Source organism: Sinocyclocheilus grahami, unplaced genomic scaffold, assembly GCF_001515645.1.
Source record: "Sinocyclocheilus grahami isolate Dianchi unplaced genomic scaffold, SAMN03320097.WGS_v1.1 scaffold1678.1, whole genome shotgun sequence".
In the NCBI taxonomy this organism is placed as follows: domain Eukaryota; kingdom Metazoa; phylum Chordata; class Actinopteri; order Cypriniformes; family Cyprinidae; genus Sinocyclocheilus; species Sinocyclocheilus grahami.
In genome coordinates, this window is record NW_015506857.1 from 59,005 (window position 1) to 83,468 (window position 24,464).

The 24,464-nt window shown below is 37.7% G+C and overlaps 2 protein-coding genes across 2 annotated transcripts in view; both read left to right on the forward strand.

Annotated features, from left to right (window-relative positions):
* The window catches only part of pros1 (protein S), a 24,091-nt gene extending 15,721 nt beyond the window's left edge, over window positions 1-8,370 (forward strand). The window contains 4 exon segments of the mRNA XM_016258390.1: window positions 2,587-2,755; window positions 3,601-3,737; window positions 3,821-4,049; window positions 7,719-8,370. Coding sequence (XP_016113876.1) covers window positions 2,587-2,755; window positions 3,601-3,737; window positions 3,821-4,049; window positions 7,719-7,897 — 714 coding nt within the window. The 3' untranslated portion in view covers window positions 7,898-8,370.
* Window positions 8,371-12,661: 4,291 nt separating this feature from the next.
* The window catches only part of gas6 (growth arrest-specific 6), a 22,553-nt gene continuing 10,750 nt past the window's right edge, over window positions 12,662-24,464 (forward strand). The window contains exons 1-7 of the mRNA XM_016258383.1: window positions 12,662-12,845; window positions 12,946-13,106; window positions 15,146-15,170; window positions 15,322-15,384; window positions 19,558-19,680; window positions 22,844-22,969; window positions 24,189-24,310. Of these exons, the coding sequence (XP_016113869.1) occupies window positions 12,785-12,845; window positions 12,946-13,106; window positions 15,146-15,170; window positions 15,322-15,384; window positions 19,558-19,680; window positions 22,844-22,969; window positions 24,189-24,310 (681 nt within the window). The 5' untranslated portion in view covers window positions 12,662-12,784. The remainder of the gene's footprint in view (window positions 12,846-12,945; window positions 13,107-15,145; window positions 15,171-15,321; window positions 15,385-19,557; window positions 19,681-22,843; window positions 22,970-24,188; window positions 24,311-24,464) is intronic.

A 24,464-nucleotide genomic window follows, 5' to 3' on the forward strand; every position in this document is an offset into this window, starting at 1 on the left:
CATAGACTACAGACAGTAGCGCGTACATCACACGCACAGAATCATTCAGCGCGAAAATGTATTGTCAACACTTGGAAACTGAAAAGTTCAAGCATATTTTTCTTAATAACTAAATTCCACAGCTTCACTACTAGTAGAGAGACGCTGCCAGGTATAATTAATTCACACACGCAATCGCTCTCACTAATGCATTCATATTAATGTAATCTTTACTGTGCTACTTTATCGGTATCTGATTTAGAACGAGCAGAAATCTGTGAGAAATATAACGACTTAAAGACAAAATAACTGATAAAAAAGCTGTTATAGGAGCAATAGCCGTGTGGGCAGTGCTGTGTCATATGCCATAGCTGTGCACAAGGTGTTTGTCACAGCCCCAGACTTATTTGTTCATTAATGACGTCATCAGCGACTAGTCAACTTCGACTCGACTTCAAAAAATCAGAAGTCGTTCAACCCCTAATAGGAATAGACTTTTACGTGCACCTCTAGTTTTCTCTTCCTCTTCTCTAAAGCAGCGCAGCATGGCCTCGCCCCCTTTGCTACCTTTTCCTGAGGGCGGGGTTTATCTGGGTTTGTGATGTCACGAACCCGGGAAGTAACTTGTTGTAGTCCCTACCAGCCGTTTTTGTAGGCATTAAACTGCCAGAATTTTAAAAGACGATATCTCCGTTTGCATCGAACTTACAGCTTCGTAACTTTGCAGATATTGTTTATGCTCAAACAGCAACATTACACCCTAACTAACGTTAAAAAAGTGAAATCGCAATCAACCACCCCTTTAAGATATTTTTGATGAAATGTGAGAGCTCTCAGACCCTGCATAGACAGCAACACAACTGTAATGTTCCCAGATCCAGAAACGTAGTAAGGACATCGGTTAAACAGTCCATGTGACATCAGTGGCTCAACTTCAGTTTTGCGAAGCTACGAGAATACTTTTTGAGTGCAAAGAAAACAAAAATAACAATTTATTTAACAATTCTTCTCCCCCCGAGTTACGTCTTCCGCCATTTTGGAGTATCACAACACATACGCACGCTTTCCCCTAAGCATAACGCTAATTACGCAGATTATGTTCATGCGCACGCCTTTCTCCTCCGAACGTAAACAACGCTGATTACGTCGATTACGCTCTTGGGTACTCTCCAAAATGGCGGAAGACGTAACTCGTAACTGAAGTTGAGCCACTGATGTCACATGGACGGTTTTACTGATGTCCTTACTACGTTTCTGGACCTGGGAACATTACAGTTGCGTTGCTGTCAATGCAGGGTCTGAGAGCTCTCACATTTCATCAAAAATATCTTAATTTGTGTTCCGAAGATGAACGAAGGTCCCATTAGTAATGAATGTAAAATAAAAGAAAAAAGAAGATTGTTCTCATGAGTGCGGATCATAATTTTCTATACTGAGTAATTAATGACAGAATTTTCATTTTGGGTGAACTATCACTTTAACAATCGTACGGACCCCTGACGTTTAAGCGGTGGCGTTTGGATGTGAGGTTCTGTCGGTTCTGGATTTGTGTGTGAAGTGTTTGCTGTGGTCTGTAGATCTCTGTGGAGGAGCTGATGGGAAGCATCAGTGTGAAGATCAGTAAAGAGGCCATAATGAGCATTAACAGTCCTGAGCGACTCTTCAGCCTCGTCAACGACAAACTGGATATAAAGGTTTACATTGCCGGCCTGCCTAATCGCAACGAGAGCCTCATCAAACCAGTGAGAATTCAAACACACACCTGACGCGTCATTACACATTTTAAATGCAATTAGCATTTACAAAACTTCAAAAATTATTTAATTTTTTTGAATCAGTGCAATATTTTCATTTTGTAACCCTAAATTCTCAACTGCACTTTTCTACCAATGGATTATTTTAATCTTTTTTTTTTTTGCATTGCATTTCATTAATGAGAAGATTATTCAGCTTTCCACTTTGAATTTGAGTGAAAAATGTGTTTTTGGCATTATAATTTTATTTTTTATTTTGTGTGTTTCTCATGATTTTGGGGATGAAGTATGAGCTGGTCATGGTCTTGATTGTTTTCATGAGATTCACCCCAGTGACTGTGTTATTTTAGTGTAATTGAGATGCTGCTATAGTTTTCATTCATATTTTAAATACATTTTTATTTTTATTTTAGCATAACATTTTTATTTATTTACATTTTAAATTTTATTTTAATTTAGTTAAAATTTTAGCAATATTGTTGTTTTTGTCATTTTTATTTTTTAAATATGTATAGTCTTTAGTAAGTTTTATTTCAGTCTTTATTTTAGTGCATCAAGTTAAAGTAAATAAAAATAAGAAATGTTTTCTTTCGCAATTAGTCGAAATAAAATAATTTTAAGCTCAAGTACTAAAATTGCTAAAACTAGAACTGAAATAAAAATAAATGAAAGCTAAATGTAAAAAAAAATAATAATTAAAATCGATGGACATTATTTTAAATGATGGACATTATTTTAAATGATGGACATTATTTTAATTTAGTTTGTTTTATTTGAAGTAATGTGTGTTTAACAGTAGTATTGGTTGGTGAATGAACTGAATGTGTGTTTTGTTTGTGCCGCTGTGGATCAGATCAACCCGAGGCTGGATGGCTGCATCCGTGGCTGGAATCTGATGAATCAGGGCGCGTCTGGAGTGAAGGAGGTGATTCAGGAGAAGGAGAGCAAACACTGTTATGTGCATGTGGAGAAAGGCTCTTTCTTCAGCGGCGGAGGCCTGGCACTCTTCAACATCGACTATAGTGAGTTCAGTGAAATAAATACAATTAAAGCTCTTTAAAGAGTGTCTGCAACACATCCATTACCACAGGAGATTCAGTCTAAACTCGGCTTTTTTTTTTTTGCACAAGTTCTTTGTATAAGTCAAGTCACATTTATTTCTATACATTTTTAATACACTTTTACATTTATTTCTGTAGTGTTCATTAATTATCAAACAAATTTAATTTGGCTATAAAGCAGCTGGAATATAAATAAATAAAAATTTTATGCTCCCTTTATCAGTGCTATTTTAGCATGATTTATATATTATTATTATTATTATTATTATTATTATAGTATTCATATTTTGAATTGACTTTTTATGTTTATATTTTCAGTTTTCATTTTAATTTTTGCAAACATTTTAACTAAAATAATCATTTAAAATATTTGAAATTAATTGTAAGTATTATTATAAAAACAATATGTAATTTTTATCAATATAATTTTAGTATGATTTATTTACTTTGTGTTTACTAATATTTTGAATATTTTTATATTTTCAGTTTTCATTTTAGTTTTATTTTCTGTGCTTTGTCATATAAATATTTTTTATCAAATTAATATCTCTCTATCTCTCTCTTTTTATACATATAAAAGCAGCTTCACAGTAATAAATAGGAAAGAACCCGTGTTAATGTTGCAGAATTAATCAGTTATGCACATCTGATGTTGCAGAGTTTTAGAATTATGGAACAACTTCAAATGCAGCTCTACAGAAGACAAAAGTCTCATCGCTACATATAAGCACATTAATGAACGAATGAGTAAAGCTTTAACTCTGTTGTAGATGGATGAGTTACTGACATGTGCGTTCGTGTCTTAGGCAGCACAAATATCTGGAAGCTGGATGTTGTGATGAACATCCGTCCGTCCAGCAGCACCGGTGTATTATTTGCCCTGGTTAGCAACCACTCTGTCCCTCTGTCCGTTGCCGTGGTGACGCAAGGACCTGATGATGCGGTAAGATTCAGCGCTGATGTCCCGTCCTGGTGAAGTCTCGGCACACACTAAACACACGCGTGTCTCTTGCTCATGTGTTGCAGAATCTGCAGGTTTTCATGGACGGCATCTGCGTGGCGACGCTGCAGACTCTGATGCTGTGTTATCCGGACTGGTTGGTGGTGGAGATGAAAGCATCAGCTGATGGTCTCCACATCACAGCAAACTCCTCCAGCGTGTCCTACAGTGACTCTGAAACCCTGAGCATGGCTTTATCCAAACTCAACAGTGCCATGCAGGGTCACGTCCACACTTACATAGGAGGACTTCCAGGTCAGTCAGCTTGTTTACTTAATTTTTAGCCTGATTCTGAAAAAAACAATTTGAACTATTAAAAATAAAACATTTTCATTACTTGAAATAAAATAAATATTAGGGATGTACCGATACCGATACTATGGTAAGGAAGGTAATATCTGTTTGCTAAATGAAGCCAACTAACATGATTCATATTATTATTATTATTATTATTATTACTATTATTTTGTTTCTGTACCCAATATTTAAAAAAATTACAAATGCTGTGAAAATACAGGTATCGGTATCGGCAAGTACCAAAAATGAAAGTATCGGTATCGGACTCGTTCTGAAAAAAGTGGTATCGGTGCATCCCTAATAAATATTAACTGAAATAAAATACAATATAAAAAAATTTAATTTATTTTATTTCATCTAGTTTTCCAAGGCGACGTTTATCATTTTCATTTAGTTTAACTTGATGTACTAAAATAATTAAAACTACAACTGAAATTAAAATTAATAAAAACTATGACACATTTGAAATAAAAATAACAAAAACACTACAAATTTACTTTTAATAGTATCTATTAGTATCTAAAACTATAATAGTATCTCTATAAAAAATAAACAAAATATGATAAAATAACACTGGTATGTTGCTTTGGATAGAAGCATCTGCCAAATGCATAAATATAAATGTAAAACTCAGATAAATATTTATTTTAAAAAAAACGTTATAAACGTATTAAAAACACAACAAAATTACTAAAACCTGAAGTAAAATGAAAATATTAAATATATAAATGAAAATGATACAAAATATAAACAAATGTATAAACAGTTAACTGTAATCTTCAGGCTTTAGTATGGCATTTTATCGCATTAACTGGTAATGCAAAATGTGAATGTAAAACCCCAATAAATGTTAAAAACTATATAGACATTTTTTTTTAAATGACAAAAACGCAACAAAATTACTAAAATGAAAATAGAAAAATAAAAACTAATTCAAAATATTAAAATCTATAAAAGTAGCCAATAATACTAAAATAAGACTGGTTAAGTTTTATATCTTAGAACTGTAGTTAAATATATTAGCTGGTAATTCAGAAATTTTAATTTAAAACTCAAATAAAAATGTATAATAATAACTATATAGACATTTTTAAACAAAAATGACAAAAACACAACAAAATTACCAATTATAACTAAAGTGAAAATTTAAAATATAAAAAAAAAACTAATTAAAAATATTTGTAAAATTTACAATAGTATTTCAGCGATACTAAAATAACACTGGTCCAGTGGTTAATCATTAACTAGCACAGTAAAAGTCCGTATTTCTGCAGTATTAGTGCAGATTCATTCACTAACAGCTGCTGGTCAGCTCTTCTTCTGTTACTGGCATCTAATCGTCTTCATCGGGACATCAAATCAATAAATCTATCAGCTGTGGTGTCTTGTAATGGTTTTAGAGCACTAACATCAGATTGTCTGTCCATCACAAACATCTGAACCTGGATTGTGCTTGTGTGACTGATTCAGATGGAGATGATGGTGGGAAACCCAGTCAGACGTCAGTCAAGAGCAGCGTATTATAGTTCAGAATCTGATTCCGCTTGATCATGTTCATGTCAAACATTTCAGAACATTAAGGAGTCGAGTTCTAGATTCATGATGCTTTGCTTTAAAGGGATCATGAAATGCAGCTTCAGGTTATTTACAGTGGGTACATTATGTTATGATTAAGTTTTTTGCACCACAAAAGGGTAAAATATTTGTAAAAATAATTTTTCATCCCAACTTTACCTCTTTGTGAAAAATCACTCAATTTGAAGGAGTGTTTCCTCTTTCAGAAACAGAAGTAAACACCCACTGCTGTGATTGGCTGATTCATCTCACCGTAGCCACACCCTCATTTATAGCATGTCGTGTGTTTTGATACTCAAGAGGGCAAGCACTGATAGTTAGATAGCTGTGTATGTTTGAGCTCAAGGCAGAAGAATTTCAAACAAGCAAACCACAGTGATTGCAATGGTCTTCTTCATTATTGCTATATAGTTTTGAAAGTACTATTATTAATTGTCGTAATAAAAAAGACACTTAAGCTGAAGTTTAAGTAGTTTTAAGAAATCATATTGTTTCTCATTCATTTGTCAACAGATAAACCGTTTTTTTGGTTGCATCTTTCATGCTTAGTGGAAACATTTTGTCATATTCTGTTCTGATTCTGATATTTCAGTTTGCACAGATTTAATTATTAAAACTAAAAAAAATTATACGCTTGGTGTCATAATAGCATTATGGTTTGATGTTTATTACAAACATACTCTAAGATTAAAGGGGTCATATGACGCTGCTAAAAAAGAACATTATTTTGTGTATTTGGTGTAATGAAATGTTTATGCAGTTTAAGGTTCAAAAAACATTTTCCACATACTGTATATTATTGTTTCTCCTCTATGCCCCGCTTTCTGAAACACGTAGATTTTTACAAAGCTCATCGGTCTGAAAAAGCGAGGTGTGCTCTGATTGGCCAGCTATCCAGTGCGTTGTGATTGGCCGAATACCTCAAGCATGTGACGGAAATGTTACGCTCCTTACCATATTGTGATGCCCTGTCCGGCCGGAGCGACGAGACAAACATTAAAACCCATTATAAACGAGGCATTTATTGCATCCAGTGGCCGAAGGGGAAACATGGGAACTGAATTCACCGGAACACTGGCATTGATGTCTACTCTCCCAGGAAACAGTCCTCGTCCTCCGTAAAATGCGTTGCTCACATCTGAATATTTGGGTTGAACTGTTCTGGAACAGTGTTGTAAATACAACTTAACTACTGATTTCTAGTTGTGTCCTCTTTTGGAAGACCAAACAAAGTAGTTTCGCTTTCACAACAAAACACACGGCGTCTTGATGACATGGCGGAGTCGGCAGCATCAATACTACAGCAAGAATCAAAGTTACGCCTTCTTTCTTTGCGTGAACATTTGGGCGGTGTTATGCAAATTTTCCCACACAGTGATGTAGATATGTGGGGGCGTGTTAGAACGAGGCGTTTTAGGGGGGCGTGGATGAGTCTTAACTTTTATAAAGAATATCTCTGGGTTTGAGACTTTAGTCTTTGCAACTTTAAGGATCTTATCTATTCACGAACAGCTTGTAACACTCCAAAGAGAAAGGAAAACTTGAAATCGCATCATATGACCCCTTTAAAAAATAAATGCACTGACCTGGGTTTCCTTTGAATAAAATGCTGCCTTATCTTTCACTAAAAGATATTGTTAAAACCAATACTGACAGCATGTTTAGAATAATTCACAAAACAGTCCGTTGTGAAGAACAAAGGAAAACGTTAGCTTTCAGTCGCTCAGGCTCATCAGTAAAAATAAACGCCTCCTTTGATTACATACAATGATGATGCATGTTAAGAGCGTGTTGAGAAGAAATCGTGACGCCAATTTCAAATCCAGGCGTTTCAGAAGGGTAGAAAAAACTATTTCAACTCCGTTTTGAGTTCTGAAACTTGCAGTATGTTTTTATTGTGGAGTAACCTTTCATGTGTAAATATAAAGAACATTTAGATTCTCCATTTCATGACCCCTTTAAATAAGGTCGTTTTTAGAATGAACAGAGAAAGTGTGTTTTTCCAATGATCCCTGGCATCATGTCATGTTCCCTGGCTCTGTATGTGTGCAGATCTCCCGCTGTCCATCACTCCCATCTCTGCATTCTACCACGGCTGTCTGGAGATCAGTGTGAACGGACAGCTGCTGGATTTCGACGAGGCTGTTAGCAAAGACAACAGCATCAAGTCTCACTCCTGTCCTCCTGTTTCCGCCCCAGACCCTCCGTCCGCTGAATCCCAGCTGCGCTAGACAGGAAATGACATCACAGCCTAATGCAGGGACACCTGACCGGCTGCGTCTGTCTGTGAGTTTCTGTCAAACACATGATGCAATGTCCTGATTCTGGGTTCAGCAGGAGACGGAGAGAGAAAGCTTGACCTGTGATGTTTCTTTGTGTTTTTAATTGATCCACTCATTAGTTGACTGATGACTAACCTGTGAAAGAGCTTCAGAAGCGCATGAGCCTCTATTTAAAGATGCCACACATATTCATTCCAGTATTTTTATTCCTGACATGTGTCTTTAATCAGGTTTTTACTCGCAGTATAGAGCCGTCAGTTTGTATCTTGTATATAACACACTAATTTGAATGTGATGTGAATATGTTTAGGTGGATATTGAACACTAGTGTCGCATTAATTGTTGTAATAAAACATGAAATGCAGCTTGTTGTTGTTGTTGTCGTCATCATCATGCAAATGCAAATCTCACCTTCTTAAGAAGCAAAATCCCATCTTAGACACGAATGAGTGTTTTAACTATTTAATTACTGCCTACTTTTCACATATACAGTATGTGGTTCTGAGGAAATTTCTATATTTGTATTTCTCTGTGCTTCTATATCTAGTTCTAATTATATATTTTTCTATACTTGTATATCTAGATCTATTTCTATATTTCTCTGTACTTCTATATTTAGTTCTATTTCCATTTCTGTACTTCTATATCTAGTTCTATTTCTATATTTTTCTATACTTCGGTCTAGTTCTATTTATGTATTTTTTATTCCATATGTAGTTCCATTTCTGTATTTTTCTATAATTCTATATCAAGTTAAGTCTATACTGTTCTATATATTTTCTATAATTCTATATCTATTTCTGTTTTTCTTTGTGAGTGTGATATTTATTTTTTATGTTAAATAATGCCAGTTTAGTAGTGACTGAGTTTAATTTCCTTGATAGTCTGAAAGCCGCGGTTATCATTAGAAAATGTTCTACTTTTGGCTTTTTTTGTGCAGTGTAGAGGTGGAAGAGTGAACTGTTTTCATTTGACAGTGCTCAAACACCAGACACTGGTTCTACATCTCTGCTATATTTCTGACATGAGATATACAGTGTGTTTTACAGATGGACATGAGTGACCTGACCTCAATGTTGCATAAAGAAACAGACGGGAAACGGGAGGGAGGAACAGAGAATGAAAACACTGGCTCAGAAAAACAAGACGAGAGCGAGAGAAGTAAACACTGAGAAAACAGCTGCAGGAGAAGAATGTAACCTCACATTTGAGCCATAAGAACACTGTCAGGAAAATCACTGTCAAATCAACAAACAGCCTGATTAGAATGTAGGTCTGCCTTCACTAAAACAGCGAGAGATTTCACTGTCAGACTCACAGAAACTTTACAAATGGACATTAAGAAGACAAAAAACAGATTTTTAAAAATGCTTGCATCTTAACATAATGACGATGGCTCTGTAAAGACCTCATGAGACATACTTTAACCCAATAAAGCCTGACATATTAAATTAAAGTTAAAAAAAAAACTTTTTTTTTTTAATCAAACCATTAGACAAAATCAAAAAATGTTGCATGTTTTTGTTTTGTATCGTATTTCATAGATCAGGCTTCTATAGCTCATATAGTCTGATATACGGAGAATATGGAGGAAAAAAACTCAAACTCAAACTGAGCAAAAATAAGCAGTTAGGTGCGAATACTGATATGTATATAATGAAATTCTGATGTAAATCAATATCATCTTTATAAAAGTATAGCAGATACTTATATGCAATGATACAAATATCATTCTTCACTCTATATCTCCAATAATGTCTTAAGATGATATTTAAATGTTTAGTTTGATGATCAAAACATATAATGCAATGAAATACAATGGTGATTGAAAGATGAAGAAATAAACGTTCCTCAAAAGCCTGATGATCATATTTGATACTCACTGATTTTTCTAAAAAAAAAAAAGGATGTCTGGATAAATATGTAAAGCTAAGCTGCTTCAGTCTAGTTAGAAATATTTCAAGACGAAAGTCAAATTATTTTTTCTTTTTAAAAATCTGTAAAGTTTTCACACCAAAAAAAGACGGGAACCACAAGCTGAATGTGACTGTCTGTACAATTATACTACCTGCTAAAATGTCTAAATTATCAATCAGACAAAAGAAGGCATGTAGTAGATTGTGTGCGGAAGTTTTGATCATGTTGATCATTTAGAGGCCTTAGAAATTCATGATCAAATGTGATACACTCGACTTTATAGGTTTAATTGGCCAAATCTACAGTGCAGATATTAAAATTCACGTGTCCTGGCACAAGTGTAGATCATAGCATAGAGGACATTATTTGGTACCTTTCCAGATGACAATCCTGCAAATCAACAATCGTGTCATGAACACATACTTAAAGTATCAGTTCACCCAAAACTGAAAGTTCTGTCAACATTCTGTGGAACTCAGCAGATGTTTCACTGGAAATGTTCACTTTCAAATCTCACTCTGTGTGTCGCAATCGCACATCTCAGATAAACCAGCCCTACCCAAAACCACCATGGCCAGGTACAGGCCAATTAGAAATAACATGCAACTGCTGTGATGTCATGCTGATGCATGCCAAATAGTGAGCAAACAAAAAGCATGATGGGAAACCACTTGATTGTGACACAGTTTAGAGCTCAGTGGCTTAGAACCTGATTGTGATTGTGCATTCAGTGTGTAGACAGTGTGAATGAAGTTGTATGCCACTACACACTATGCACTATGTACAATCCCAGCTTACAAAAATATGTTCTAAGAATGTTTTGTTAGGGTTCCCATCAAGTTATGAAAACGTTATTCAATGCTGAATGTTCTCTGAAACTTCAAAGCATCCAGTTTTTTAAATGTTTTAAGAACTCCTTTTTTGTTATGCAAACATTAAGGGAACATATTCCATTTGATCATTTTGCAAACATTATGGAAACATTACTTTTGAAAGTTTTCTGAAGTAGTAACATTTACCCAAAGTTAGGTTGGAAAAATGTTGTGGGAAAATTGTTTTAAAATGTTTCTAAATCGTTGAAATGTCCAGTTTTCTTGTTGTGATTCTAATGTTATTTAAAGGTTACAAAAGCATTTCTTACAATGTTCTGCTAACATTTTCACCCAAAATATAACAGTATTTGAATGTTTATTTTTTATATTCTACGAATGTTTTCTTTTAATGTTATGAAAATGTATATCAAATATTAATAAATTGTAAGAATGTTTTGTCCTAGCATTATAAAACTTAAAAAAAAACTTTTTTTCTTTCTTTCTTTTTTTTCTTTCTTTTTATTCGAAATATTTCCAAACGTGTTAACTAGCCTATATCTGGAAATATCTCGATTCTCTAATATGTGTAAGTAAATGCGTTTTGCACCTTTATAGATTATTTTATTTGATCAATGGTGATGGGCAAAGTAGACTAATAGTGTAATATATTAACTACACATAAAACCCCGACTTTTTACTTAAGTAGGCTACAGTTCAGTAGGCTACAATTACTTAAGTAGGCTACAATTCAGTCTAGCCAGAGGCACTCTCAAAAACTCCCATTAAAATCACTCAAGCTGTTTACACTATGAAATGAATATCTTACATTCGTGCACATCTGCACTTTGTTGTTTCTGATGAGAGCGATGACTCATCTGAACGCCTCTGATTGGCCATTGCATTCATAAGCTCAACAGAATCGTGGGTGATTGGTTATAATGCGCAACGCTGTAAAAACGCGTCTGTCTCTGGCTCAGCGCCAGCCAGCAAACGCAGATTTGATTTTAGCAGCTGGTGATGTGCCACACTGAGCGATCTAATCACACCGGTGCGATTGTATCAAATATAAAAAATATTATTCGGCTATTTTTGTCTTTTGGAAGCTGCATTCAAAATGCACTTGGCTCAGAAATCTCACTTTGAATGGGCATGACGCCTCTGGTTCCAGGAATGTTTTTTGTGCTGTTTTGAGAAATGTATGAAAGAACTGATACATTTCTATTATTGTTACGGAAGAGAATGTGTTGCTAGAACATTAGCCAAAGTTCTGAGAATGTTCACTGTTATCTGGGCCGCATTTTGCAATGCAACTGTAATGCATAACGTTTTTAATATTCCACACTTTGTTTTTTTAGTTAAATAAGTGCATTAACCAGCTATTAAAAGTGCAGTTCTTGTTGGAATTGTCAGTGTAAATACACTACTCGCACTATTTATACTACAAAATGGCATAGAAGTGCATAAATCTGTGAATTGGGACACACCTAAAGTTTTAGGGCTAGGGTTAATCTTGTGAGATTTAATTGCTACAGTAGACGCAACGGTCTAATGCTAAGTCTGAATATGCATATGGGTGATGAGATCTAAAAATAACTTAAATTCAGAAGTCTGTTATGATATTTTTATGGTACATTTTATCCTTGTTTAAAGCTCAACAGCTCTAGTCCCCATTCACTGTTGGCGTTGTATGATGCAGAGCAGCCTGAACATTCTTCTAAGCTTCTCCATTTGTGTTCAACTGAAACAGAAAGAAAGTCATAGAGGTTTGAAGGACATGATGCGGGCGAGTAAATGATGATACTATTTGTTTTTGTTTTTTCTCGGTGATCTATCGCTTTAAATGGATCTTTTCCCAGTGCTTATGTAGTGTGTACTGCAGTGATCCGCTCTTGCGGAGAAAAATCTGCATCGGGAACTCCCTGAACGCGCTGCAACTTTCACCAATAAACCGACGAATCTGCCGCTTACGTTTGGTGAGAGAGAGAGAGAGAAGAGAGAGAGAGAGAGAGAGAGAGGAAGGTTGAATGTGCTGCAGAAACGCTTGAGTTCTCGTTTGATTGTGCAGGATTCTGATCCAGAACGAGCGAAAGTTTGACGCAGAATCAACATGAGAGAGTTTGTGTCGAGCTGCTGCTTCGTCCTGCTGTGTATAGGCTGCTCCTCGCAGTGTAAGTACGCGAAACAAGTCGTTATTCCCGTGCAGTGCCGCACTAACTAGTGCGATCAGATCATCCAGACGCAGAAGTTGAGAGTTTTTGCTGTTTTCAGTGTCCGTGTCGCCGAGGGAGGCGAACGAGTTTCTCCGCAGACACCGGAGGGCCAACCAGGTGTTCGAGGAGACCAAGCAGGGTCATCTGGAGAGGGAGTGTGTGGAGGAGAGATGCACTAAAGAGGAGGCGAGAGAAGTGTTTGAGAATGACCCTGAGACGGTAAGAGTATTACAAAATATTCGGTTTAATAGATGCGCTGGATTCCAGCTGATGTTTGATACGATCATCTGTCATCTTTTATCCTCTTCAACCTGGATTGATTCTGTGCCGCTCCTAGTTAGTGTGCACTCTAGGATGCTCACTAACGAGTTAGAGTTCGCTGCTGCCGCAATGAATCGGTTTAGTCGATGCACTCGATTCCAGCTAATGTTTGATGTGATCTGTCATCCCCATTGACCTGTGTAATAATTCTGTGCTGCTCCCTAGTTAGTATGCACTATATAGTCTGTTGTAGGGCTGCAGTGGTCCATTTGACAGCGAGGCTGTCACATTTATAGAGCATCTGTCTTTAAAGCTGCTTTATCAGGGAAATAAAGTGGTTGTAAAGTCATTAAAACTCATACATAATCATGAACCCTAATTAATCAACAGATAATTGTCCTGATTGTTTTACAAACTCCCTGTTTTCTAGTTGTTCCTAGTCATTGCACCAAAGTACTGCTGAATAAACATTATAGTGTTCAGTTTGTGTGAATATGTAATAACATTATGAATTAAGGTTGTGCTTATAGACGATAGCCTGTGGCTGATGCCTTTGATGACATCAAGACTAATATTATTATTATTAATATCAGGCTAGTATTATTATCCAATTAATATTAGGGGTTATTTATTCCATCATATTTCTTTTTACGCGTTTTTACAGTCGCACGTTATAACCAATAAAACACGATTCCTTGAGTTTATGAACCAAGTAACTATGAAAATAATTAAATAAATTAGCATGATGATATGTATTGGCGATCTTGATCTCACAGTCTGACCATAGGATGATATGAGAATGAAGTATATCAACCAATACTATTATGAATATATAAAGGTGAAACATAAGTTCTTTCCATCATTGCATCCTGCATTGATGCTATTATTACTGTGATGTATTCCCATAAGTCAGTGCACTGCACCTGAATCACATCAATAACCCAACATGAATATGATTCCTCAAACACAGACTGTTCTCCTCTGGGAGCTGATATGCAAATGAGCTGGTCTGTGTGCCTTCTGATTGGTCCCTGAGGGACCTGTCACTGCTTTGACTGACTGCTGAGCCTGGAATGTGTTTTTGATACAGAATGAATTCCTGTGTGGCGGCGCATGTCTGACGCGTCATTCTCATGAATGTGCTGATTAGATTTAATCCCGTTGGTCTGTAAATAAGGATTGGGGATGTTTGGGAAGCATGAAAGATTATGATGACATCAGCGGTCTAATACTTTCTATTATTAGCTTGACCATGAGAAATTCTGGAATCAACTTTATTTGCGGAGTGCAGACACATGACTATCTCTCCTGAGAGCAAAACGAGAGAAAAAGAGGCGAGGTGAATCAAGGAGATGTGAAGAAGGTCGTTCTGTGAGGTTTGCGTGCAGTGTGTCAGAGATGTCGGATTTCCACTCCCTGCATGCATTATTCAGTGGCAGCATGTGCGACCTGCTTCTCTGACGCTGCAGATTTCTCACTGCAGTGTGTGTGAGTGAGTCAGCATGCTGGTTACCAAGTTACCCAGAGCCACTGCATGCGGGACAGTGAAGCTAGTTTAAGGGCTGCGTGACTTTAATGCACAGAGGACGTGACATCAATTAGCTTGGAACTCATGTGAAGACGTCAGGGGTCACTGGGGTCACACATCTTATAATTTACTCTCATTAATGCTTTTGTATTAAATACTCCAGGGATATTAATGTACACAATCAGACTGAAGTCTTCTGTAGTTTTACTCCACCTCACATCTCTGCAGTGTGTGTGTGTGTGTGTGTGTGTGTTTGTGTCCTTGTCCTTTCATGAGACAAGACGCATTATCCACCCTGATATGAGACAAAATATGAGCACGACATGTCAGGACAGGAACACATCTGAAACAGTCATCAGTCATGGACCGTCTGTGCAGTTCTCATGTGTCTTCACCTTCATTCATGAGCAAAACCTGTTATACTGTTCATAATCAGTCATTTCTCATCATGACTTCTTGTCTTTTATAGGAATATTTCTACCCAAAGTATCAGGGTGAGTCTCCTGCAGTGTTTCAACTCTTTTCTATGTGTTGTGATTGTTTTGTAATGAAGGTTAGAATGATTTCATATATATTCTGAATTGATGATTTGCTGAATCATCTGCAGTTCCTGATGGAGATGTTTGATTCTCTTTAATGCACTAGCATGTATGGAGAAGTTTGGAGACTCTGAGAAGAAGAAACAGGATCTGATCACCTGCGTCCACAGTGAGTGACCACACACCTGTCTGTCTGTCTGTACATCAATCTATTCTGTCGTTTGTTCTGTCTCTCTCTCTGTCTGCCTGTCTATCTGTCTACCTATCTATCTATCTATCGGCCTGTCTATTCTAATTCTGTCTGTCTGTCTGTCTATCGTCCCGTCTATTTATTCTAATTCTGTCTGTCTGTCTATCTATCAGCCTGTCTATTTATTCTAATTCTGTCTGTCTGTCTGTCTGTCTATCGGCCTGTCTATTCTAAGTCTGTCTGTCTGTCTATCTGTCTATCTATCCATCTGTCTGTCTGTCTGTCTGTCTGTCTGTCTGTCTGTCTATCTATCTATCTATCTGTCGGCCTGTCTATTTATTCTAATTCTGTCTGTCTGTCTGTCTGTCATTTTATCCATCTATCTCTCCATCTGTCTGTCTATCGTTCTCTCTGTCAGTGTGTGGTGTTCAGTGCTGCAGTGCGTGAAGCAGTGATCTGTGTATATATCTTCATAAAGAGCTCATGGTGAGATTGTTCTTGCATCTGAACATCTCGCTCTTCTCGTTCTCATCCCGGTGCTCAGTAAATGAAGCGTGTGTGAGCATCTGAATGAGTGAAGCCCCTCTGGTGGGTGTGTGTGTGACGATCTTCATGACGTCTGCTGGAGGCTCGTCCTGCTCTACTCATTTCTGCTGATTCGGAGGCCGCCTCGTGCTGCGCTGTGATTGGCCGGTCTGGGTCCAGCAGAAGCCCTGAGTCAGAGAGAGATGCTGCATCTCTGAGCTCTTCCTGTCTCTCTCCTCTGTGGTCGGACGTGCCTCTGCTGCTCATGCACTGTCAGCAAACGCATCAGAGACAACCAGAGGTGTAAAGAGCTGAAAGACTCTCAACACAACAATTATCAACACTGACTCTATTTACTGTTTTAATTCGTGTTCTATATTTTGAATTATTCATCAGTGACATTTTTATAAAGAAAACTAATGTTCTCATAATCTTTCAGCTGAATGAAATAACTTACTCCACCTCTGAAATGACTTGCATTTTCAGCTGACATCATCTAGACCAGTGGTTCTCAATTCCAGTCCTCGCGTACCCCCGCTCTGCACCTTTTGTATGTTTCTCTTATTGCTTCAGACGTTTGTTATATTTGACTGTAAGTGCCCTGCGAAGTGGACATTTACAGAGGTATATTATGTCCCACTTCACGCTTCTCTAGTAAGTTTCGTATGTGTGTGAAGATGCTGCACGCAGCGGCGCAGCGCAAATCTGTAAATTAATATTCTGAAGTGAAGTAACGGATTTCCCCTGCTCAGGGAGTAGAGAGCAATGGACACTGTGTAGGGAGCATGTCAATCGGAACACAGTTCATGCACGGAGCTCACTTCTAACGAGATGATGATCTGAATCAGGTGTGTTAACAAAGAGAGGTCTGTCTGTCTGTCTGTCTGTCTATCGGCCTGTCTATTCTAAGTCTGTCTGTCTGTCTATCTGTCTATCTATCCATCTGTCTGTCTGTCTGTCTGTCTGTCTGTCTGTCTGTCTATCTATCTATCTATCTGTCGGCCTGTCTATTTATTCTAATTCTGTCTGTCTGTCTGTCTGTCATTTTATCCATCTATCTCTCCATCTGTCTGTCTATCGTTCTCTCTGTCAGTGTGTGGTGTTCAGTGCTGCAGTGCGTGAAGCAGTGATCTGTGTATATATCTTCATAAAGAGCTCATGGTGAGATTGTTCTTGCATCTGAACATCTCGCTCTTCTCGTTCTCATCCCGGTGCTCAGTAAATGAAGCGTGTGTGAGCATCTGAATGAGTGAAGCCCCTCTGGTGGGTGTGTGTGTGACGATCTTCATGACGTCTGCTGGAGGCTCGTCCTGCTCTACTCATTTCTGCTGATTCAGAGGCCGCCTCGTGCTGCGCTGTGATTGGCCGGTCTGGGTCCAGCAGAAGCCCTGAGTCAGAGAGAGATGCTGCATCTCTGAGCTCTTCCTGTCTCTCTCCTCTGTGGTCGGACGTGCCTCTGCTGCTCATGCACTGTCAGCAAACGCATCAGAGACAACCAGAGGTGTAAAGAGCTGAAAGACTCTCAACACAACAATTATCAACACTGACTCTATTTACTGTTTTAATTCGTGTTCTATATTTTGAATTATTCATCAGTGACATTTTTATAAAGAAAACTAATGTTCTCATAATCTTTCAGCTGAATGAAATAACTTACTCCACCTCTGAAATGACTTGCATTTTCAGCTGACATCATCTAGACCAGTGGTTCTCAATTCCAGTCCTCGCGTACCCCCGCTCTGCACCTTTTGTATGTTTCTCTTATTGCTTCAGACGTTTGTTATATTTGACTGTAAGTGCCCTGCGAAGTGGACATTTACAGAGGTATATTATGTCCCACTTCACGCTTCTCTAGTAAGTTTCGTATGTGTATGAAGACGCTGCACGCAGCGGCGCAGCGCAAATCTGTAAATGAATATTCTGAAGTGAAGTAACGGATTTCCCCTGCTCAGGGAGTAGAGAGCAATGGACACTGTGTAGGGAGCACGCAGCGGCGCAGCGCAAATCTGTAAATTAATATTCTGAAGTGAAGTAACGGATTTCCCCTGCTCAGGGAGTAGAGAGCAATGGACACTGTGTAGGGAGCATGTCAATCGGAACACAGTTCATGCACGGAGCTCACTTCTAACGAGATGATGATCTGAATCAGGTGTGTTAACAAAGAGAGCCGTGCAAAACATGCAGAGCGGGGGTACGCGAGGACTGGAATTGAGAACCGCTGATCTAGATCAGTGGTTCTCAACCCTGGTCCTGGAGGCACCCCAACACTGCACGTTTTGCATGTCTCCTTAATCAAACACACCTGATTCAGATCATCAGCTCATTAGTAGAGACTCCAAGACATGAAATTGGTGTGTCAGGGAAAGGAGACATGCAAAATGTGCAGTGTTCGGGTGCCTCCAGGACCAGGGTTGGGAACCACTGATCTAGACCATGTGGGATGTTAGTTAAAACCAACAGTAACACTTTCCTAGAAGATCTAATTACTTAACGATTGTTAATGCAACTAATATTAACAAACAATGAGTAAGGCAAGGCAATTTATTTTTTACCATAAAACAGAATTAAAAACAACAGTCAGTTGACCAGTGTGTTATACAATTATAAAATATATGGAAAAAGCAAATGTACAAGCCATTATTATAATGTATGTATGTATGCTTAATAATATTGAGTATGGAGTTTTGGTTCCTTGTCACTGTCGCCTTTGGCTTGCTTAGTTGGGGACGCTTGACTGATTGCACAGACTCTGTTTGAAGAGAACTGAACTAGATGATGACATCACTGAATCATCAATGAACTGACTTTAGCCGGAAAAATGACTCTTTGTTATTGTCTTCTTGCATTATTAAAAAAAACTATTTTCCTGTTTGACACTGTAAAGCTGCTTTGACACACAACCAGTATTGTATAAAGCGCTATACAAATAAAGGTGGCTTGACTCGACTTGACATTATTACATGACACATATGTTGAGGTTCCAAATTTCTAAGCGTGTATGTCGTGCAATACGTTTGTCACAGTATTTTTAATCTTTGTTAACATTAATTCATAAAAATACAACTGTTCAATTTCAGTTCATGTTAGCTCAGGGACATCAAATAATATTATCAGATGAAACTTGATTTGAATAATGTATTAGTAAATGTTAAAATTAACATTAAGATTAATAAATTATTTACAGGTGTGTTTAAAACAAATGGTTTTAAAACCTTATTGTAAAGTGTTACCTAATAGGCTGCTGTTGTAGTGATGCAGCTTTTCTAAAATCATGAAGTAGTTCACACAGACATTTAATGCTGGATAACTATGTCTGAAACTTTGCATTACTAGCACTTCTCGTGTTTATTGTCTCTGTGATGAATTGCTTGCCTTGTTGTATTCATAATTTGTATATAAGCTTTGGATAAAAGTGTCTGATAAATTAATAAATGTAATGTAAATGTAATGTGATGAAGGTTACAGCTACAGGAAAAAGCATACAGTTATAGGATTTCATATCTGATGTGTTTCAAACATCACATTAGAGAAGCAGAATGTGTTTTGTGACTCATTATGGTTTTACTGTTGATGATGATGATGATCTCTCTCTGTCTCTCTTTCTCTCTCTCTCTGTCTGTCCCACAGACATTCCAGACCAGTGTTCCCCGAACCCCTGCAATCATTTCGGGACGGTGCGCTGTGAGGACAAAAAGGGTGAATTCCAATGTCATTGTTTCATGGGATGGAGTGGCGTCAGGTGTGAGAAAGGTACAAATACACATCAGCTCTTCAGACACATGCATTCAGGTTAAAGATACTGGTGCATATTATTCTCTGGATCTGCTCATTTAATTAAAAACTAAGTGAAAATGCAATTCATACAGACAGTATCTGAACACCTCCTTTATGGTTTCATATTTCATATTCTCAAAGACTGCATTTCTGAGAGCCTTACACATGAGCCTAGATTTTTTTGAAGATGTCGCGTTTTAGCATCTGTAACATTTCGATCTGTCGTCACAGAGTGTTGCTGTAATAACTTATTGTTCCTGATGATTTGCTCTGAATGTCATTGGAGATGTGAATGGAAACTGATGCTGTGATGCAGCACTTCCTGTCCTTGCTGCTCTTCTGCTGACCTGTGCTCATATCAGATGATGCATCAGGGCTCCAGACTGCAACCTATTTTTTCTGGCGGCGCGAAAACAACATTTTGTGAGCAGTCACACTGATGCGACCACCGCATTGCCCAACTCATAAGCACTGCCATTTCTATTGCATATGAGAAACATTAAACGGCAAACGAAATAAAAGCGTAACTAAACTGCGCTACTCGTTTGAGCTGCGCAGGGCCGCATTAATGCACGGGCTTAAGCCCAGGGGCCTACACTTGGGAGGGGGCCTACTGGCTGCAGGTAAATTATATTTTTCAAATAATTATTTGTAAATATGAGAGTTTGCAGCAGTGACAACAGCATTCTGTAAACAAACTCACACACTCATTATCAGTGGCGCCCTGCTTGTAGTATGCCGTCAATGGTTCAGTTTAGCTTTCCCCCACACTCGTGTTTGTGTAGTTGGTATGTTCCACCGATATACTGTTCACACTCATTATCAGTGGCGCCCTGCTTGTAGTATGCCGTCAATGGTTCAGTTTAGGTTTCCCCCACACTCGTGTTTGTGTAGTTGGTATGTTCCACCGATATACTGTGAGTGGAATGCACAGTGCGCTAGTAAAGAAGACTAGCACAAGAGCTATTCTGTATACATGTCTTTATGCTATTACCTCCGTATAATGCCTGTAATAACGTAGTGTTTACTTTATTAAGTAAAGGCTATAATTCTGCTGCTCCACAAGCGCCACCTTCTGGCAAAGAGTGAATTTGCATATTCACATATATTTATATTTTAAAGGGGTCATATGATGCTGCTAAAAAGAACAGTATTTTGTGTATTTGGTGTACTGAAATGTGTTTATGCAGTTTAAGATTAAAAAAACACATTATTTTCCACATACTGTACATTATTGTTTCTCCTCTATGGCCCGCCTTCTGAAATGCATCGATTTTTACCAAGCGAGGTGTGCTGTGATTGGCCAGCTATCCAGTGCACATCCAAATACCTCAAACGTGTGACGAAAATGTTATGCCCCTTACCATATTGTGATGATGCCCTGTCAGGCTGGAGCGATGATTCAAAAACATGAAAACCCATGGGCTAGCATGAGGAATGGCTGGAGGGTTAGAGTGAGCAGAGGCGCGGGCTTGAGAACGGCGCGGTCGGCGATTTCGACAAAGGAGCATCCGGAAGGACATGTGACGACTCCGCTTCGTCCACGGTTAAAAGCCGATCTGGCGATCGACAGCACAAAGTTGTAGTATTTCCTCATCGACTAGCACGGATCAGCTCCAGGCATCATGAAGCAGATATCGTCCTCTTTTGGAAGACCAGTCAAAGTAGTTTCGCTTTCACAACGAAGCACACAGTGTCTTTACGACATGGAGGCGGAAACAACAATACTACAGCGAGAATAAAAGTTATGCCTTCTTTCTTTGCGTGAACATTTGGGCGGCGTTATGCAAATCTTCCCACAGAGTGCCGTAGGTATGTTGGGGCGTGTTAGAACGAGCCGTTTTAGGTAGGTGTGGCTGACTCTTAACTTTTATAAAGAATATCTCTTTGGATTTGAGACTTTAGTCTTTGCAACTTTACAGATCTTCTTTATGCACCAAGAACTTAGAACACTCCAAAGAGAAAGGAAAAATTGAAAACGCATCATATGACCCCTTTAAGCAGAACAATGTTGTAAATGTTAACTGGCATGTCAACAAGAAAAATTTGAAATTCGACAATTGTCAGGAAGCTAAAAAAAAAATATATATATATAGGGGGGGGGGGGGAAACCCAGGGACCTCTGGCTATCTTAAGGTGCCTCTGGCAGCACGGACTGTTTATCAGCTCTGACCAATAATTGAGAGCAGCACAAGCAAACTGGTCTGGCTCAGAAGAGGTTTACTCAGAAACAGGTTGATCTCGCGACACTGTTACTGCACAGTGCTGTGAGAGCCAGATCTAGAGAGAAGCATTCAAATTCAAAAGCATTCAAGAATTCTCTTGTTATAAATAGATCAAACAGCGCTGACGCAGAAAACCAGAAGTAGCAACATTAAATATAACCATGCTGTTGTGGCAGAAAGAGTCTAATGTTATTACATTATTCATTTTAGGGTTTGTACAACCTTTTGAGAGAGAAATTCAAGCACTTTTCAGTGACTTTTATATTTTTAATCTTTTTTTTATTTAGTTAGTTTAATCGTATTCTTTATAATTAATTTATTATTACATTTTTGCCCTGTTTTTCCTTTAAGCTCTTTTAAGTACACCCCAGCCGTATAGCATGGTTCGAGCAACGCCATGGTCATGGGTTCGATTCTCAGGGAATACATGAACTGTGTACTTTGAATGCAGTGTAGGTCTATTTAAATAAAAGCATAAAATGCATAAATGTGAAAGAATGAGAGAAGCACAAAAGACACCGCAGACACTGAGGATAATTGATGTATACTTAGAGAGCTGTGAGATCCTGTAGTTCTGTATCCTTTTCTGTATCATGTGTGTCTGCCCACATGCTGCAATATAATATTTAAGATTGATGAAAACTTTCTGAAATTCCTGTCAGTTTTCAGCCATTGGTTGATCATTGTTCATCATGTTTATAATGTGACATTTTATTCACAGCTGCAAAGACTTTCTCCTCCAGAATGAAAACTGCAGAAAGAAAACCCAGATTATTTGTCATAGTAAAATGACTTTAGTAGCAGTACATCTCATTTATGATCACATTACATCAGATCGTCCAGCAGTGCAGTGACTGTAGAGTCACTGCACATATGAGCAGAACGTGTCACTGCGTTTCCTGGTTTTTCCACAGATGTGGACGAGTGTGTGGAGACTCCAGATGTGTGTGGATCCGCGCACTGCTCAAACCTCAATGGGATCTACGACTGTCTGTGTGAGGAGGGATTCGTCTATGACAACATCACCAAAAGCTGTGTAGGTGAGTTAACAGGATCTGGCCATACAGCGAGCTAACGCTCTTATAAAGAGCTACCGTATATTTATAACCGACTGGCTGGATACTTATATATTCTCAAAAGCAAATGCACTACATGATCAAGCGCTCATGTCACCAGACTAACACACACACATGCTTATTTTCAGATGAGAATTTTTTTTATATTCTATTATAGTTTTTATTAATATTTTCCATTTTAAAGTAAATTCGAAGTTTAGTCAATTTTGTTGTGTTTATATATATATATATATATATATGTTTAACTAAATTAAAATAAGAAATAGAGAAAATAAGAATTATGGTTTTCATTTATATTTTCATTTTAGTTTAATTTTTAATAATTTTGTTGTGTTTTAGTCATTTTTATTAGTTGTTTTGATAACCAAAGAAAATGTCCATGTAGTTTTCATTCATTTTTATTTCAGTGTTAGTTATTGTAGGTCATCAAGTTAAACTAATTGAAAATGAGAAATTTTGCCTTGGCAAATAGCTGAAATAAATTTTTTAAAAATTCAGTAAACATTTATTTTATTTCAAGTAACAAAATAGATTATTTTAAGGTTTTAGTTAACTATAATAACCCTGGCCTGATTGTGGCGTCCTTCAGCAGTCTGAAGGAGCCGATCATTTCATCATAATGTCCCTGTACTCACTTATATGTCTCTCAGTCTCAGCACAGGACGCCTCAGTCTCATTATATGATGTGCTTTTGGGAACATCCATTTTTTTTGTGACTTTTCACCTAGTCAGAAGTGTTGAGAGGAAACTGGTTACGTAACGGCTCAAAAGATCCACTTCAGTTTTTACACAGTTGACCAAGGAACATTCTTCTTGCTTATTTCTGGTTTATCCATTTAAACATCTTCCTATCATTCCCATGAACACTGTTACAATCAGATTTGGAAATTCAACCGAAGATTCATGTTCACTATTTTCTCCTCCTGATCTCGTATATGTCAGCGTGTACAATGTCATCCAAAAGATTATATGTGTGTCTCACTTCAGGTCACTTCTTGTTGACTCTTAAAGACACATTTGAAATTTGAAACTCTCAAATTGGGGTTTATAAATGCTGTGTTTTCATATTAATGAGAGATGAAAATGTTCAGCTGATGTTTATAATCAGGGTGTTCTGATGATGGTTAGTGTGTTTTGGTAAGCTCTGTTTGAACTCATGAATTGCTCCTGTTGTTGCGGTCAGACGTGGACGAGTGTGAGTCGGATGTGTGTGAGGAAGAGTGTGTGAACACGGCAGGAAGTTTCCGCTGCTACTGTGATGGACGGCAGGGGAAGAGACTGGGACAAGATCTCAGGAGCTGTGAGGTGATCACATACACACACACACACTGACTGATCTTTAAACCATCATGAAGACACGGGCAGGATATACAGTATATATATATATATGAGAATGTTCCAGATAGCAGGAAATTGACTGTATAAAGAGTCACGTGATCAGAGACACTCATTAACTTAC